Source organism: Hippocampus guttulatus, chromosome 17, assembly GCF_054856545.1.
Source record: "Hippocampus guttulatus isolate MCC_2025c chromosome 17, RoL_Hgut_1.0, whole genome shotgun sequence".
In the NCBI taxonomy this organism is placed as follows: Eukaryota; Metazoa; Chordata; class Actinopteri; order Syngnathiformes; family Syngnathidae; genus Hippocampus; species Hippocampus guttulatus.
Genome location: NC_141277.1, coordinates 5,469,651 through 5,486,610, shown reverse-complemented (window position 1 = coordinate 5,486,610; position 16,960 = coordinate 5,469,651). Strand labels below are relative to the sequence as shown.

At 43.1% G+C, this 16,960-nt stretch overlaps 1 protein-coding gene across 1 annotated transcript; it reads left to right on the top strand.

Moving 5' to 3' along the window:
• Positions 1–6,379: 6,379 nt before the first annotated feature.
• On the top strand, positions 6,380–15,879 carry gdnfa (glial cell derived neurotrophic factor a). Its single transcript, XM_086135929.1, has 3 exons — positions 6,380–6,799; positions 8,103–8,339; positions 12,497–15,879. Exons 2-3 carry the CDS (start codon positions 8,129–8,131, stop codon positions 13,057–13,059), a joined length of 774 nt encoding a protein of 257 aa, XP_085992055.1. The 5' UTR covers positions 6,380–6,799; positions 8,103–8,128; the 3' UTR covers positions 13,060–15,879.
• Positions 15,880–16,960: the final 1,081 nt, after the last annotated feature.

Sequence of the window (16,960 nt, the reverse complement as noted above, 5' to 3'; positions counted from 1 at the left end):
ACAGCTGTTTCGGCATGTCAACCGAGACCATTCTATGCACAAACCGGCGCATGCCAACGGTTGGTAACCTGAACCTGGCTGCAGCATCCTAACCTGCAGCCAGACAGACGCGCTCCGGTTTTGCGAGCTTAAAAAGCCGACAGCGCGTCTTAGATCTTGTTACAGTGGAGGAAAACTGTACTTTTGGTCAAGCAGTCAACCTTTCAAATATGTTTGAGCAACCTTTTGCAAACACAGACCAAGCAGGATGACAGTATGCCCGGAGCTATTCAACATTCTGATACCCGAACCGAGACCTACGACCTTGGCGTAGGTATCCAGATCCTTGGACTATCAGGTGGACTCACAACAAGTATTGAAAAGGGCTCAAAGTTGTCTCTACGCCCTGTGTGACTCACTTCACTCTTCGCTACATGACAATGTCGCCCGTGGGGTTGAACGCCTTAGAGATTAGCAAACAAACACCACCTCTACGGTCCAGTGACGACGATAACGCGTGATAACCCCAACACCCTTTTGGTCCTTTTATCAGTGTTTTATATCCGATGAAGTTGCCTTCGCTCCGGATCATACGCCTACGTTTGCTAATTTTAGCTCCTGCGAGGAAGTGGTTTGTTTTGACGCAAAACAGCCCGATGTCAAGGTTAGGATGTTTAATTGCCTCCTATCTGATCAATAATACCGCAGCCGCTTAAGGTCTAACATCCAATCCAGGGACCCACTTATACAACCAGTAGCTATCACTAATTTCTCTGACCTTGGAAGCGGCGTTTCCCCTGACCTCCACTCCCGAGCCAACTGATTAGATTATTGTGGCATTAAGTCCAATTGTCTCCACTCTGGCTGTTATTCTAAGTCGCTGGTAACACGCCGTTCAGGAAGCAAAGTTCAAGGCTGTCGCTCTGTGTTTGACTTTCATTTCCTTAATTAGGACAGACTTGGGTTACATTATTTGATGATCACATGACGCCGAACCCCCTTACATTCACGGTAAGGTGTTTGTCCGTTGGGTAATTTCTGCTGACAAATGGCTCGGAATACATAACCTCATTGGTGTAGTCGACGAGGGGGGAAATGCCAATCGGAGATGTTGGCGCGACAATATCAATAGCTCCTTCTGGGAACGAACTACAAGGCGATAACATGACGTGATTTGGCGACAATGCGGTCATGCAGCTCTGATCAACTCTGGGACGTGATACGCGATTGTATTACCGGCCGCATGTGCATATAGCCTTTCTCGCAGGCCCGTGTGCAGGAGGTGCCAATGTGTGTCGTGGCGCATTCGTGCCATATGAACGGGGACAACGAGTCTAGCATTGTGTTTCTCTCGCCGGCTTGTACTTTTTCAGTGAGGCAAAAAAAAAAAAAAAAAAAGATGATGATTTAGGGGGCTGCGATGGGCGCGACCGCTCTCAACACATACCAGGCGGGATTAGGACGGGGAACTGGATCTGAGACTCACCGCTGTCATTCCGCGACGTTGGCTGGCAAAGATATTGCCCTTGCTTGCTTCTTGCGTCCGAGTGACCTTGTTACTTTGCAGGCTGGAACAAATTAATCGCATTTCAATTCATTTTAGTGGGGATGGTGGACTTGAGATGAGTGAAGTAACAAACGTAGTCACTTAGCACATTTAAATAATTTTGTAAAATTGTATGTATCGGAATAGAATTTTTTTTTTCACCACAGTGACATCTGGTGGATCTGGTGGGGCACTGTCCTACTTTCCCTTCATGCAAAATGGCCACTGGCAAAGGTTATCATAAAAATAGCTCAGTCTAAATCCGTAAGATGAGACCCTCGTATAAAATGTGATGCCACTTCCACCCCGAGGAGCTTTTCATCTTTAGAGCATTACTATTTGTTTAGTAAGATGGTAGGTGGGCACCCTTTGAACACTAAACACCATAAAGCCGAAAAGTCTGACACTATGCCACGTGGAGGGGTTGGGGGCAAATCAGGGTGGAGCTATGTTTTCCAATGTCTTCCTAATAGACTTCAAGCAATGGGGTGACTCCATCACTTCTTCCTCAATTTTCCCTAAGAGTGCATCATCTGCAGCCATTTCTTTCCCGCCATGATGAAAGACGTGCGAACCTAAGCTCTTGACTTCATTTCTATTGTGACACAGTAAAAGCCAGTGGTCCATGGGAGAGAGATTAGCGGAGTCACAGTCACTGCTGGGGTGATAACTCACCCTTGACCCAGACAGAGTTCTTCACACGCCCTGCAGGAAGTCATGCGGGAAGCATATTGTGGCTCTAAAAAGCACACTAGATGTTAGAGATAGTCATCTGAAGCAGGGTACACACATACCGATAATTGGGGCAAATTTGAGCAAAAAAGATCACTGATTATTCTTTGGTATGGGGTGTGTTAAGAGTATCCTAATGTGTGTTGTCAACACTGAGCTGGGGAAAGAAAGGGTTCGGCCAACAATTGTAAAAGATATTTTATTTGATATTCTTCTTCCCTGATCTGCTCAGAAAACAATTAGACCTACGGTCATTGTGTTCAACATTTACGATAACAAATGCTTGTGCATGTGATCCACCCAAAGCTTTGGGAAATAGCCTCAAGCGGGCTACACACAACTGATAATTGGACAGAATTTGAGCACCGAAAAAAAAAAAAAATCCTTCGCCCCGACCACCCCCCGAAAATAGAAAAACTCAAAACATGTTCTTGCAGTTCATTTTCTTCTTTTCCTACTACTACTATATTATCTGATTAGCCTGTGGCACAATGCTGCCTCTCACAGGTCATTCTTGATACTACAATTACAATTCTTGGTGCTGTGCTGACCATCTCCAGCACACCACACACCATATGAGCAGAATGCTCGTCCATACCATTTTCCCCGCCGTCATGGGAGGGTTCTTTCACATTTTAAAAATTGGCTAAGATACTAAAAATGTGTGAACCCCACTTACAGAGTACTTGTGGAAGGGCTCTTCTAGATCCTCCCCTCAACGCTTTTAGTTTCAGCATGTGAAGAGATTTAACCCTACTTCCTCTCTGCTATTTATAATTGTGTCATAGTCCTGCATGAACTTTGATAGTACCAACTGATCTCATTCACTCACACACACACACACACACACACACTTGTGTGTATTTTTGCAAGCATACAATCTGCCGCAGCTAAAAGGTCTGAGCAATGAGCGAAACAGATGGAAGCGCGGCGCCGACCCGAGTGCCACAATGGCTCGGGCATCTGGCGCAGTGCCACTTCTGAACTATGACATGTCCTAATAATGGACCAGCTGACTGAACTTCCTTCTGCTTTGCTTTATGTGCATGCCTGATGACACAACTCGCCACGCATAGAGGCACATAACTCCCTAAATCCTGCTAAGAAAAACAATAATAATACAATGATGCATAGCAAATGTTCCTCATTTTTTTCAAATGTGATTCCATGTTTGAAAATTATGGTGGGGAGAATTGGGAGAAGCTTCATCCCGCAACAAGTCAACGACCCACAACACACTGCCAACACGACAGAGGACTTCATCAGTCCTCCGTGTTTGCCAAATGATAAATCCGGCCCTGCCGAGGTGATAACTAATAGCAATGCATCCTTTCCAAACAATTTCCTACCAAATTTTGTGTGTGACTATCGTGTCTGTGCTCTAAATTAATGACCAAATGATGTATGGAACAGCTTAAATCATGCTTTTGGCTTTAGTCACACTTCCGCTCCCTCCCAGATGATTTCATGTCAAACGCCCTTGTTGCCCAAGTGTCTCATCTGCACCAGAGGGTCTCGTATGACACATCGGCAAGTCACAAAACCATGGGGGACTTCTTGGTGACTCTGCTACAAGGAGACAATGTCGCCTCAGTCTGTATGCCCCAAAATAAGTCTGACACTTCAAAGGCTGTGACATCATCACGTCAATGAAGGTTATCCAAAATGCTTTGCAGTGCTAAAATGTTAAGGGCCACATTTTCCCGCTCCATCACTTCTACGGTGCTGATTAGGACACTGGGTTGATCAAGTTATCAATAGCAAAATTGACAAAGACATGTTATGAAGACACCTGGGGGAGAGGGAGGGGGGTACTTTGATGGTCTTTTCGTATTCTAAGATGTATAAGTTTTGTTGTACTGTCCGCCCTCAAACATCGCTAGTTGGTTGAAAATTATGTCACTTGCCCTCTTAACTGGAACAGGTGTCATCTGCATAGTGGTTTTAGGACACTTTAATAACAGAAGCTATAAATGGAAGCATGTTCGGATTGAACAATAAGGGTCCCAGGATTGAGTCTTGGGGAACTCCACAGGTCAGACATTTCGTCTGAGGCACAGTATATCCTGTCGTTGAGATAAGAAAACGACACGTTGATATGATAAATAATATGTATCTCTGGTGAGTATGATGTATTTTAATTGTTCAATTCAATAAATAATTGTAATGTGTTCCTTGTGATGTAGATGGAACAGTGTGGTTTTTTTTTAAATTGCGATTTGATCGTCATATCAGGAAGTGGCCGATATATGTCGGGAAAGTCTTCACTGAAGAACCCAAGTAGCAAACGCACAGCATGCTGGTGTGTCTGGACCATTAGCATGTCAAATGATTTGGGGATCAATCATATGTTAACTATGAGAGGCTACAGTGGGCTTTTTTCGCAGCAACGGGGCAAACAATTAGCATGGTAGGAAAACAAAATTAAAAGAAGTGCTGCAAGGCAAATTACAAACACACAATACATAGAAACAGATTGCTGTCATCTGACTAAATGCGGCCGTGTGAGAACTTGACAGCGAGGAATTCATACAATCAGCATTTGGCTCGGCACCCCGCAGACTTTTATGAAGAGGGCACGGCACACCAGGATCTAGTAAGGAAAAACGTGTCTGAACAGGAACGCTCATCCCTGCTGCAACCGAGTCGGAAGCTTTTTGGGCAGGTGGAACTTCTGTGGATTTGCAGCATCAATGTTGCAATGAAGTTCAAGAAAAAGGACTGCTGCGTTTTCTAATATATATATATATATATACATACACATATATACACATATACATATATACACATATATATACATATATATATATACACATATAAGAAGAAAAAGGACTGCTGCGTTTTCTAATATATATATATATATATATACATATATATATATATATACATATATATAGATATATATAGATATAGATAGATATGGATATAGATATATATCTATGTATATATCTATGTAGAGATAGAGATAGAGATAGAGATAGATAGATAGATGAGCATAACCTTACATTTAGTCAACAACAAGAAGCCAAGCAGAACGGGAACTTGATGCCAATGATGAGGTTCCAATCATGCCCAGATCACATTCCACATTCTGACATCCAAATCCAAGGACAAGGGGATGTGTGACATAATCCCAGAGATATCTGAAAACTCCAAACAGGGGGCTCCAGTGAAGGTAGGCGGCCAGGGGCGCAGCCATTGTTTCAGAACGTGGAGAGGTTGGGGGGGCCAGGGGGAGACACATTTTTCAGGAGTAAATCAACTTTTACAAGTAAATTATCTTCACACATTCAAGTGTGCCTCTCTCAAGCGGCCAAAGAACAACATGAAATCACCAAATTGGTTGAGCCATCAGTTAATGCAATGCCGAATGGAACTTAAAGTTCAGTATTAAATCCTTATTGCCGTCTCGCTTTGGAAGGGAAGTGAAAATGACAACAATTTTCACTATCATTTTAAAAGTTTAAATCCACTTATTTTAGCTTCTAAAATAGTTTTTAAAAATGCATGCGGTAATCAACCCACACCCCTTAAATCCGCGATCTTAATGCTAATACATAATGTGAAACACTAGATGCGCTAACAAAATTAGCATCACTGTTGCGGTAGTTATAAGCTTTTAAAAATGTATATATTTGAACACCAATGGTGTTGCTCCACCGTTTGTGTTCCAGTTGTCATTGCAAAAGGGGCTATAATACCATGTTACAAATGGGAGTCATTAGTTGAGATTAAGGTACAAGGATTTCTTAGCTGAATTTGTTTTCTAAAAATGGGAGACCGACGACTGCTCGCATCTCAAGGCGCCTTTGCGCACCATGGCCACTGTTCTATTTAATTACGTTTCTAATGTATGATTTTATTTGTACAGCTATTATTAGTCTTATTAAAACACTTTTTTTTTAATGTGTGGTTTGCGGGTTGGGAGGGGATAGCAGATTAATAGCATTTCCCCTCATAACGATGGAGCAAGTGCCTTAACTACTACACCAGAGTGGCTGCGTAGCGCGTGTTATTTCCACGCATGCCCGCGCGCTCTTACTCTCCGTTTGTTCTCCCAGAGGGGCGGACACTAAGCGAGCGCGCGACGGACTATAAATCCCTCCGGAGTGCCCGCGGAGCGCGGCTCGGCGCTGCTCGGCTGCGCGATGAGGACGAGAAAGCCACGCGTGGTCATGGAGACCGCTCGACCCTCGACGCTCTTCTCTGTACGCGGGATGTGACGGCGCGTCGAGGAAGGACGCGTCGGCGGGGGGGAAAACTAACAATTTGTGCTACCCGTGGAGTGGGAGATTGCCTCTTTGGGATTCCCAGCGTGGAGCAGCTTGTGTTTCATTGATCCCCGAGGTCCAAAGTGCGCACACGTTCTGGATCTGTGTGGCATTTCAGCTGTTTTTTCCACCGGTGGACATAAAACTGTCGCGCAAACAAGTGGGGATTTTTTTTTTCTCGCCTTTTTATTTTGGGATGCACTCGAGGACAACATATGACGTTTGGATTTGAACCGCAGCGAGGTGCAGGTCTGCATGGGCCATCTTTAAGGTGAGTGTCAAACTCGGCATAATTTGTTGTCATGGGAGAGGCAGTACAGTTGTAACATAACCAATATAAATAAATCACTGTTTTCCCCTCTGTTTTAATGCTAAACAAATCATGTGCCTGTCCATTTTCAAACGGAGCATGGCGATTGTATAGAAAGGCACAAAACTTAAAAGTCGCATGCCTTTAATTTTTAAAACTGCACTTTCAAATTCGATCCACTTCAAAAGCTCTTGGAATTACTTTTACTTCTTTTTCTACATGACGATAATCTAAATTCCTCCCAGACCCGACCAGCACAACATCTTGAGTATTTCTTTTCACTTTCAAATTCATCTTGCAGCAGGAATGCGGGGGCACAAGCAACAAACCAAAATGTATGAACACTGAAATAATGATCTCGTCTCACTTGTCTGACAAATTGACTCAGTGTGAACTGCGGGGCGGTTGCATGAATGGCAACAGGTGGACACGGGATTACTGTATCGTGTCGTGACTGTCACTATATGTTGCTCGCTGGCAGTGTGGCTACAATAATGATGATGGAACATGCATATGAAATACGAAACTGTACACACTCTTGTGGCCGCGTATAACATGCACATACAAAAAATGTGGTCAGGGTGTATGTATAATGTGTGCGCTAAATACAAATTAATAATGTTAATATAATTGATGGGTTTGCTCACCTGGATGTCTTGGTTGCTCATCGGAATAATATTAAACCCACAAATTAGTATTTTGTGGCCACATCATGGATTGATTTTGTTCGTACGTTATACCGACGGTATTTTGTGGCGACAAATTCTTGAGCACATGCATTTTGTGCTCATGTTATCCCTTTTCAAGGTCATTAATCAGGATTTTATATGCGAGTGATATTTTTTATTTTGTGGTCACAAGTTCATATTTAGTTTGCACGTTCTAATGAATTTCGTGGCGACTGATTTTTTGGAATACGTTATGTCTTATTTGGTGGCCCCAAATTTGTGTTTCGTTTGCATGTTATACACATTTCGTAGCCACAAATCAATATTATGTATGCACATTAAACTATTTTGTAGCCACAAATTATTACTTTATTAGCAAGTTATACCGTTTCATGGACACAAGAGAGTATTTTGTGCACATTCATTCAGATCTCATGCCACCTAAGTTTTTCTGTGTGCAGATTTGAACTGTTTCACACCCACATTTTTTTAGGTGTTACATGCGCACGCTGTACTTCATTCGTGATCACAAATGAATTTACCCCCACGTTAACTCTGGACAGGATGTCGGATTTGATCTCTCTCCTATTTTGCAGCTCTCCTCATAGGAACTGAGTCTAAGATGAATTTATGGGATGTGGCGGCCATGTGTTTGTTGCTCCTGAGCTCTGTCGCTACCCGGCCTCTCTACCAAAGCATCCATCCAGCCAAGAGGACCTTGTTCCCTGCCAGCTACTCTGATTCTGCACACCAGTCCGCGGAGGACCAAGGGGCCAACTTGTCGATGCGCAGTGCCGAAAGCAACCTGCAGGAGATATCCATGGAGGATCAATGTAAGCTTTTCGACCAACATCTGCGCCACCCTTATGTAATCCTCCGTCAACTGCAAAGTAGCCTGCTGGCTAGCAAACGGAAAGACAGCATTGGCTCTGCTTCTGTTAACTAATAGCCCGAGAGAGACCGTCTGACTTATCAAGCACAACTTAAACCTATTAAAATATACTTTAATTACAGTATTCCTTTGTTGGATTTTTAGTCAGACTATTAAAGTATTCCTTAGTTGTCATGCTCTCGCTGACAAAGTCCTCGTCATTTGATCAGGTTTGGTTATGGGCGGCAGCCAAAGGTGTGATCACAATTAAAATGAGGTCAATTGTTTGGTTTTTATCTAACTAGCGTAATGCAAACATGATGCAAAAGGCGATAGGCGGGCTAATCGAAATTTGCATAGATGTGGCAGTAATTAGAACCCTCTTAACAGCTGCCACTTGAAAACACAAGGAGCTTGCAATAATCATCACAGGCATACATTTTCTCTGCTTTGTGGTAACGGCGATTATTCGCGAACACCTCTTAGGGGGCCTTCTCTGCCACTTTCTTGCTCTTAAAACTCATTCAGCGGAAGCCAGATTCAAACCCTCTTTAATCTATTACGTGAAAACATTTCAAACAATTATAAATGCGTACCTGGGATTGAGTTTCTGTATTGTTAAAAGACATCAAAATATGTCCTTGGCAGTGAATCAGTTGTTAATTATATGGCTAATTCTAAAAGTTGACCTTGCCCGTAGTGTAAAAAGAAAAATGTTTTTTAAAAACCACTAAAAATCAAAAGAATCTAATTTGGTTAGACGACACAGTATACAAGTGGCAAAGGTTTCCCGGTTAGTTCTTCGAGCGAGCGGTTCGGATTTCCCACCATTATCAGTCCGGTGGAGCGTGGCCCACGGATAAGGTCATCAGACGACAGCTTATCGGGCGGCAGATATGTAATTTGTGTTTTATTCCGTGTTACATCACCCTCGTGTCAAAACAGGCGCGTCTCATGAACCAAACCATGAGCGTGGAGGACGCTTGCCAAACACTTGGCCTCTCTTCCGCTGTTTACATTCACCACTGCCTCCGCGACCTGAAGTCAGAAATCAACGGCGTGCTTTTTCGACGCTCAAAAGCGCGTCGGCCAGGAGTGGAAAGTTTGAAGCGTTTTGTTTATGTGTGCGTTGAACAGCCACGCTGGGCAGGAATTTTAGTTTGTTTGGATTTGCGTGACACTGGATCATCTTCACCCAGGAGGCAGAATGGGGGGCGGGGGGTTGTTCAGAAGTGGATAGGGAATGGAACATGTGGAGCCAGGCTTTAACCTGCCACCTCTCTTCTGTTTGCGCCGCGTTGAAATCACGTCGTGCTGCCGCAGAAGCCCAAAATATTCACGCCGCTTTTGTCGTGTAAACCAGCGATTCACATCCTATTCTATGATGGATTTTATTTTTATTTTGTTATCTATTTATTTATTTATTTTTAAAGAGCTGACCAATTTAATCAGTCGAAATTAGGTAGCCAATATTCGTCACAAAAAAAGACCAGCTTTTTCTTTCTTTTTAAATTATTTTTTATTAAACATTTCTCCCATTTAATTGTTCTGCCTGTCACTATACATCCCTGGAATAAATAGCGAGATAAAGCTGCATTATTCGGTACAAATAAACAGTTTTTAGACCACTGAAGTGAAATTGGGATTCACCGGTGTAAACCCACATTGGAGAGAAGCAGTGTTGTCAGGGGGGGGGTGTTAAAAAATGTCGAAATTGAAGCATTGTGGCTCTGATAGCGTTTGTGTGCTGCTGATAAGTTGCAGCACAAACTTGCGCAACCAGTCGCAGTGTGCTGGCTGGCGGCAGGTGCACGCTGCCTGTCAGTCTTCAGGCTGCATTTACACCACCCAAGTGACCCACTTCGCATTTTTCAATCCCATGGGGCCAATTTTGGATATGCGTCGAGGCAAATCTCCAAAATGTGTGGATAAATATGGGGGTACGCGGTTGTGAAGTGCAGTGATAAGTAAAGTTACTTCACTATTTTTAAGGTCTTTAAAAACAATGGAAAAACAAACATTTAAAACAATATATTGAGAGGAATTAGCCGCATTATTTAAGACAAAAACAGTGGTGCGGTATACCGAACCCTCTCTGTTTACAGTCATCAAATCCCATTTCCAGATAAACAAACTCATCTCGCAATAAACGACGATAATCATTCCCAGAGATTGATTATAAAATCAAAGCATAGCCATAAAAGGCAGGCTTAAAAACAATGTCACATTCAATACTTCCTGTTTTCACTCTTCTTCCAAATGACATGGCGCAAATGTAAAATGTGCTGCCGTCTAGCAGCCAACAGCGGAATTACACCCAGAAGAAATGGGAGGCGGGAAAAAAAAGTTCTATCAACTGTACCCCCATAAGTAAATAAATAAATAGATGTGTGAAATACGGAGCCAGCGAATAAGGAATCTGCAATAGAAGCAGGTTTACTGTATGTACAGTGGTACCTTGATTTACCAGTTCGATTTGCTCCATGACCAGACAAACTCACTTTTACAAGTAACAAGCTAATCCTTCTAGTCCTTCCACAAAAAATAAATAAATAAATAACATCACCATAAAACAAAAAGTCTAATTACGGTATGTTGGGAAAAGCCAAAGGTCACAATATAACGAAGGCGCCGAAACAGCTAGACTCCGCCTCCTCTCCACTTGGATCCAATCAGCTCTTGAGTAAGGAAAGTCTGGTGACAACGCAAAGCCACAACGCAACCTGCCAGGCCTCACAGCCGGACACAGACACCTGCCATCATGGAATTACTGTTGTTGTTGCGCCCATTGTTCTCTCGTCCCTCCCCCGATCGCTCCAACATTCTATCGTGTCTGTCCCTCGACTGCTTTTCATTAATGCATGAGGAGGGTGCTTCTTGACCTGCTCAATGCGTAAAAGCGCCTTCTGTTGTGAATTGGCGCAATCTAAATAAAACCGACTTGCCTTGACACGGGAGGAATGCAACAAGAGTTGGACTAATTGTGCCACAGGAGAACAACAATGTCTCCATAGATGATCGAGCGGGAGGTACAGATGCTCGTATTATTCGTGTGTAATTGAAGCAACGTGTGGTGCGGCACTGCGGGAGATCCCAAAAAAAAAGCCTTTTGGACCTGCTCCTTGCCAGCAGATGTTTGCGGTGCATCATGGTATTCTTCCTTCTAAATAATTCACATGAAAACACATCAGTTCCCGGTGTCCTTTGAAGAGGGCACCAAACAAAACGGCGGCAGCTGTTCCTCAGTGGCGTTATGGCGCAAGCTAATACGCTAGCTCGATTTCATGTGTTTTGTTAAGAGATAGGAAGCAGCTGGAGTATAGGTGAACATTTAGTCCTTTCACAAACATGAAAACAGCTTTAGACCAGAGGTTCTCAAACGTTTTAGGTTCGGGGAACCAGAAATCTTTCCAAGCGCTTCCACATAATGCTTATGAAATGCCATTTGAATCTAAAACTCTTTCAAATGAAATTGAACATTTATCCAGCGGTGCTAACACACCAGAGGTTGACAACCACTGAGACATTCACTCATCCACTCGTCATCACTTCTACAGACGCATGAGTCATGAGATAAATTTCTTACATTTGTTCAAGTTCTGACTGACACGCTCGGAACATCCTACCAGATTTTTTTGGAGCAGAGGCCGGCTGAGTTTTTACAGTCAACAAGCCGTTTGGCACAACGTAGTAGGACAAGACGCAAAGGGTGCTTGGTTTTCTCAGGTGGAGTTTGAATATCTTATGGGCGTCTATTGGTGAGAAAATGCCATTGTTGGATATGAAAACAAGTGAAACGGTGCAAGCATAAATATTACTTGAAAGTGAGGCACTTATACATACTCTTTTTCTTGATAAATGTCAATTCGACCAAGAATATGCAGGTCCTCGGTTTAGAACATAGTTGAAATTTGTCATAATTAGTGTAGATATTTACTTTTTTTTTTTTAAACACTCTGCCTCCCTCTCAAAGTAAGGGAAAGATACAGTTCCGTTGTATTAAATTAGTTTTTTATTTCCATACATTTGCATTCAATCTAAGTATATTCTTAGGTGGTTCAAAAAAATGATAAATGATTTTAAGAAACTCAACATTTCCATGTTCCACGTGCATTGCAGACGACGCGAGTCCTTATTCGGAGCAGTTTGATGATGTCATGGACTTCATTGAGGCGACAATCGGCAGATTGCGACGATCCTCGGACTCCCGGGGCCCAAAGGAGCGGGAGCAAAGGCACAGGGGGACGGCAAACAACACACGAGGCGGAGGGAAGGCACACGGCGGCGACAGGAAGCGAGGCCGGAGCAGAGGAGGCGGGACCCGAGGGGCTGGCGGAGGCAAGGCGGGACGGGGCGAACGCGGACGGGGGAGGATGTCGGCCCGTGCCGGTCGAGGCTGCCTCCTGAAGGAGGTCCACCTCAACGTGACGGACTTGGGTCTGGGCTACCAGACCAAAGAGGAGCTGATCTTCCGCTACTGCAGCGGCCCGTGCGCCGAGGCCGAGACCAACTACGACAAGATCCTCAGCAACCTCAGCCACGGCAACAAGCTGGACAGGGACGCGCCCTCTCGCACCTGTTGCCGACCGGTCGCCTTCGACGACGACCTGTCCTTCTTGGATGATAACGTGGTCTACCACACGCTTAAGAAACACTCGGCCAAGAGGTGCGCTTGTGTGTGAGACTGACTCAAAAAAAAAAAAATCCTAAACAATGGAACTTACAAATAATATACTGTTACATTTCCTCATTTTCCTAACTGCGTTTTCCAAAAAAAAAAAAAAAAAAAAAAAAAATCTTCTGGAAAGCCTCATGGAAATATCCTTTTCTTTCTTTATTTGGTGAGGACTCTTTCGGAAACAACAGGATTCAGCAGATCCCCTCCCTCCCCCATCATATGAATATATAGACATACTGTGTATAAATATCTCTCTCTATATATACAGTATATATGTATGAATACACTTGTGTGGAAGAGGTATATTTATTAAGATGGAATTAACTTATTGTTATTTATTTCGCTTACGACACAAGTTGTCGTCTTTATTTATTGAGACGCTTGGTTTGTCCTGGACGCTGTCAACATGTTCACGTCCATTCTGGAAGCTTCATCCATTCAAACTCATCCGAAAACAAGGTTAGATTTCAGTGAATTGCCTCTTGAGGCCAAGAATTTGTCACCTGTATATGCCCCCCACCCCCGTGCTGATTCTCGTCAAACTCGACCCACAAATTTGCCGTATTCTGAGGGTAGTATCAGAAAGGCAGGGCGGAGGCTGGTTGAGAGGAGATGGCAAAAAACGGGACGCGGGTGTCAAGTTTGACACCCGGATATGCTGCTTTGCTGGGTGGGTTACGCCGGCAATGCGCACATTTTGCAATCCATTTTTTTCAGGTTGGTGGGGGTTTTTTTGTTCGTTCTCAATCTCTGTCAGATGGCCAGGCAGAAACATCTGGAACTGACACGGCTCAAAAGTCAACAGCCACTTCCATGCATCAAAAGCATCTTTTTCTTCACGTCTTTGTTCTGTGTGAAAGGTTGAAGGGTCAACGTTGACCATGAATTTGCCGGCTTCTCTGGGCATTGTTCCATCTGCGATTACATCTCTGATTTGGCAATTTTACAAAAACGCTGCAAAAAAGTGGATAGGGACGAGGACCAAAAGAAGCCGATGTTTTTTTTGTTCCCCCTCTACTTTTTGGGCTTTTTGTTTGTCTTTAGTTTGGAAGTTAGCCTGATGGTCTGGCACGTGACCAGGTGGAAACATCTGGAGCTACAGAGTCAAAAGCCCCTTTCACACATCATATCGGGGTTTTTTTTTTCCCAGTGTCCCATCGTTTCTTGCGTCTCAGATGTACCAATTTTACGGACATTTCTGTATGAAAGGATCTAGTGACTCAGGACCAAAAGAAAGTAATGGTCAGAAACTGTCATTATTATTGTTTTTATTTTTTTTGGTTGGGGTTTTCTTAGCCTGGTTCATTTTTCCTTCACATGACCTACTGAGAATCGGAGTCCTGGCCACCGGTTGCATGTTTACAAGCAGAAAATACAAAAAAAAAAAAAAAAAGAGTAGCAGTGGTTTCTGAGGACTTAGGAGTCAAAGGAGCCGCCTGCCAATCAACGATCCGAATCCTAAACGCTTAGTCTCATCCCCGAGGGGGGGAGCAGGCCCCCCAACTCTTCCACTCTGAAAAGAGGATTTGAAAGTGATCCCCCTTGAACATGAGTCTTAAGCAAACATCCCCCGCCGGCTCAGGCAGTTTTAAGGGAGACGCTCGCTACTGTACCGCCGTCGGCGTCAAATTGCCGTTACAACAAAAGCAAAAATGTTTAAATAAGATGGAACCGGGAGGGGAGGGGTCCCTGCGTGTTTTCTACACGCAATAACATGTTCAATTGAGGGCATATCAACATCTTGGATAAAGGCAGAGCGGACAGGCGAGCACTTCGAGTGGAAGAATGATTCCTCGGGGAGGGTCTTGACGTTACCACGGATTAGGGGACCAAGGTATCTGTGCCCACCCGGCAACAAGCGAGGCAGCTTTACAGCATGTAATCCCCCATTCGACACACACACACACACACACACACAAATCCACAACATGGAGATGAATTTAGGCCAAACACAAGGAAGGAGAAAATCTTTTATCGCAGCATACCTCATCAATTGGATCATCTTCTCTGCTTGGTCCACAAGTTTTTTTTTTCCAGATGACAACTTTGGAGACTTCCCAGAAGCCCATCGTATGCGTCCCGCTTCTTTCCACCAGGGGTTCTCAAACTTCTTGGGTTCAAGGGGGAAAAAAAAAAACAAGAAATAAATTATAATCGTAACACTAATTACACATAAATACCATACATGTCATAATTTTCAATTCAGGGTTTTTGTATGGGGAAAAAATAGTTGTAATATTATGAAAATAAAGTCTGCCTAGATAAAATTACGTCCTCTCATGAGAATAACATTTTATTTTTCCCAACGTACAGTTGTAATATTCTGATATTGAAGTCAAAGGTTAACGAAGAATGAAAATTAGTTTAACGAATGAATTTTAAAAATACGTTTATCCTTGTAATATTATGCCCCCCCCCACCGCCCAGGTTTTGTGAACCCCTGCTGTAAACAGCACAAACTCAAGTGTCCCCTATTTTTCTTTGTTCATTAGTCATCTAGTGAAGACTGTCACGCTTACGTTCGGGTTGCCGCTTGTGTCAGAATTGATGTACAGTATTACGTCCACGTTGTGGCAAACCATCATGCATTTTGTCTGTATTTGAGGACCCTGAGGTGCAACTAAAATTGGAAATCGGGTGCAAAAGGGAGAGCTAATCAGCAGAAAAGAGGCTTGCAAAGGGAAAGTAAACATGTGAACGAGTCCTCAGTGTGAAGGATTTGCTTTCTGTCGTTTCGTGTTCCAGAACCAAAGCTCCCTGCAAACTTTATTTTTGTACACTATTCATTTTATAAGACTTTTTACAGAATAAAAATCTGTTTCTACGCGTGTTTCTCTGCCTTTTAGTACGTGACACATGGTGCTGATTTGCCCTGCTGTGTGTTTATAGCAGTTCAATGTAAAATTGAGGATGGGAGTTGATAGGAGAGCAGCACACCCCCCCCCCACCCACCCCCTTCCTGCGCCGCATTCCTGAACGCCAGCCCACCCATCGGTCCACCCGCCCGCCAGGGTCGTACAGTAAACACAAACGTGAGTCAGGGGGCTCAAGACTTGTTTCTATGGAGTAAAAACAATCATGTACAGCACATTCTGATGGGAAGATATTGCAGCTTTCGTTAAAAGGCCAAAGTAACATATAGCTTCACACACTAATGGGTTCAAATAGACGTCGCGGGACATTGGTGATCTTTCAAAATATTTCCAATTTGGCTGTTCGACACCTGAATAGCATACACGATGAAATAAATACTGCTGAATAAATGTTTTACAAAAGTCCAAACGTATTTCAAGACTAAATTGATTTCAGTATCACTATTTTCAGTGACAGGGTTGAGTTTTTGCTCAAGAATACATGCTAGCTCTGTTAGCTGCTATGCTAACTGGTCAAGAACAAACAGCTACTGAATGAAAAGAAAACCAACAACTTGGATTTGAAAAGGTCTTTTTCTGGTAACATTTGGAACACAGTTGCTTTGAATTATGTGACACACTCCTAAATGACTAAAAACACAAGAATGAAAAAGATGAAAAAAAACTGAGGAAAGGACTTACCTTTGGCCTATCCAAAAGGGATTCGCTTGATGACAACATTTTTGTTGAGTCGTGTAGCTCAACGTTTTTCTCTTCCTCCAGATGGCTAAAAAGTGATTGTGTGAGTTAACATGGATGTTAAGAATCACAACTTCAGAGGGTAATATATTAAAAATGTCATAAAATATGTTTTAACTGCAAGGAAGGCATGAAAAATTTCTTACAAGAGCTATTTTAAATGATTTTGGAATCACTTTTACAAGCACTGAATTTAGATGATAGAAAATGAGTTTCAATTCTGTCATGAGCAAAAAAAATAAATAAAATAAAATAAAAGCCTTACCTCCAATAGACGGCGAGTCATCTCCAGGT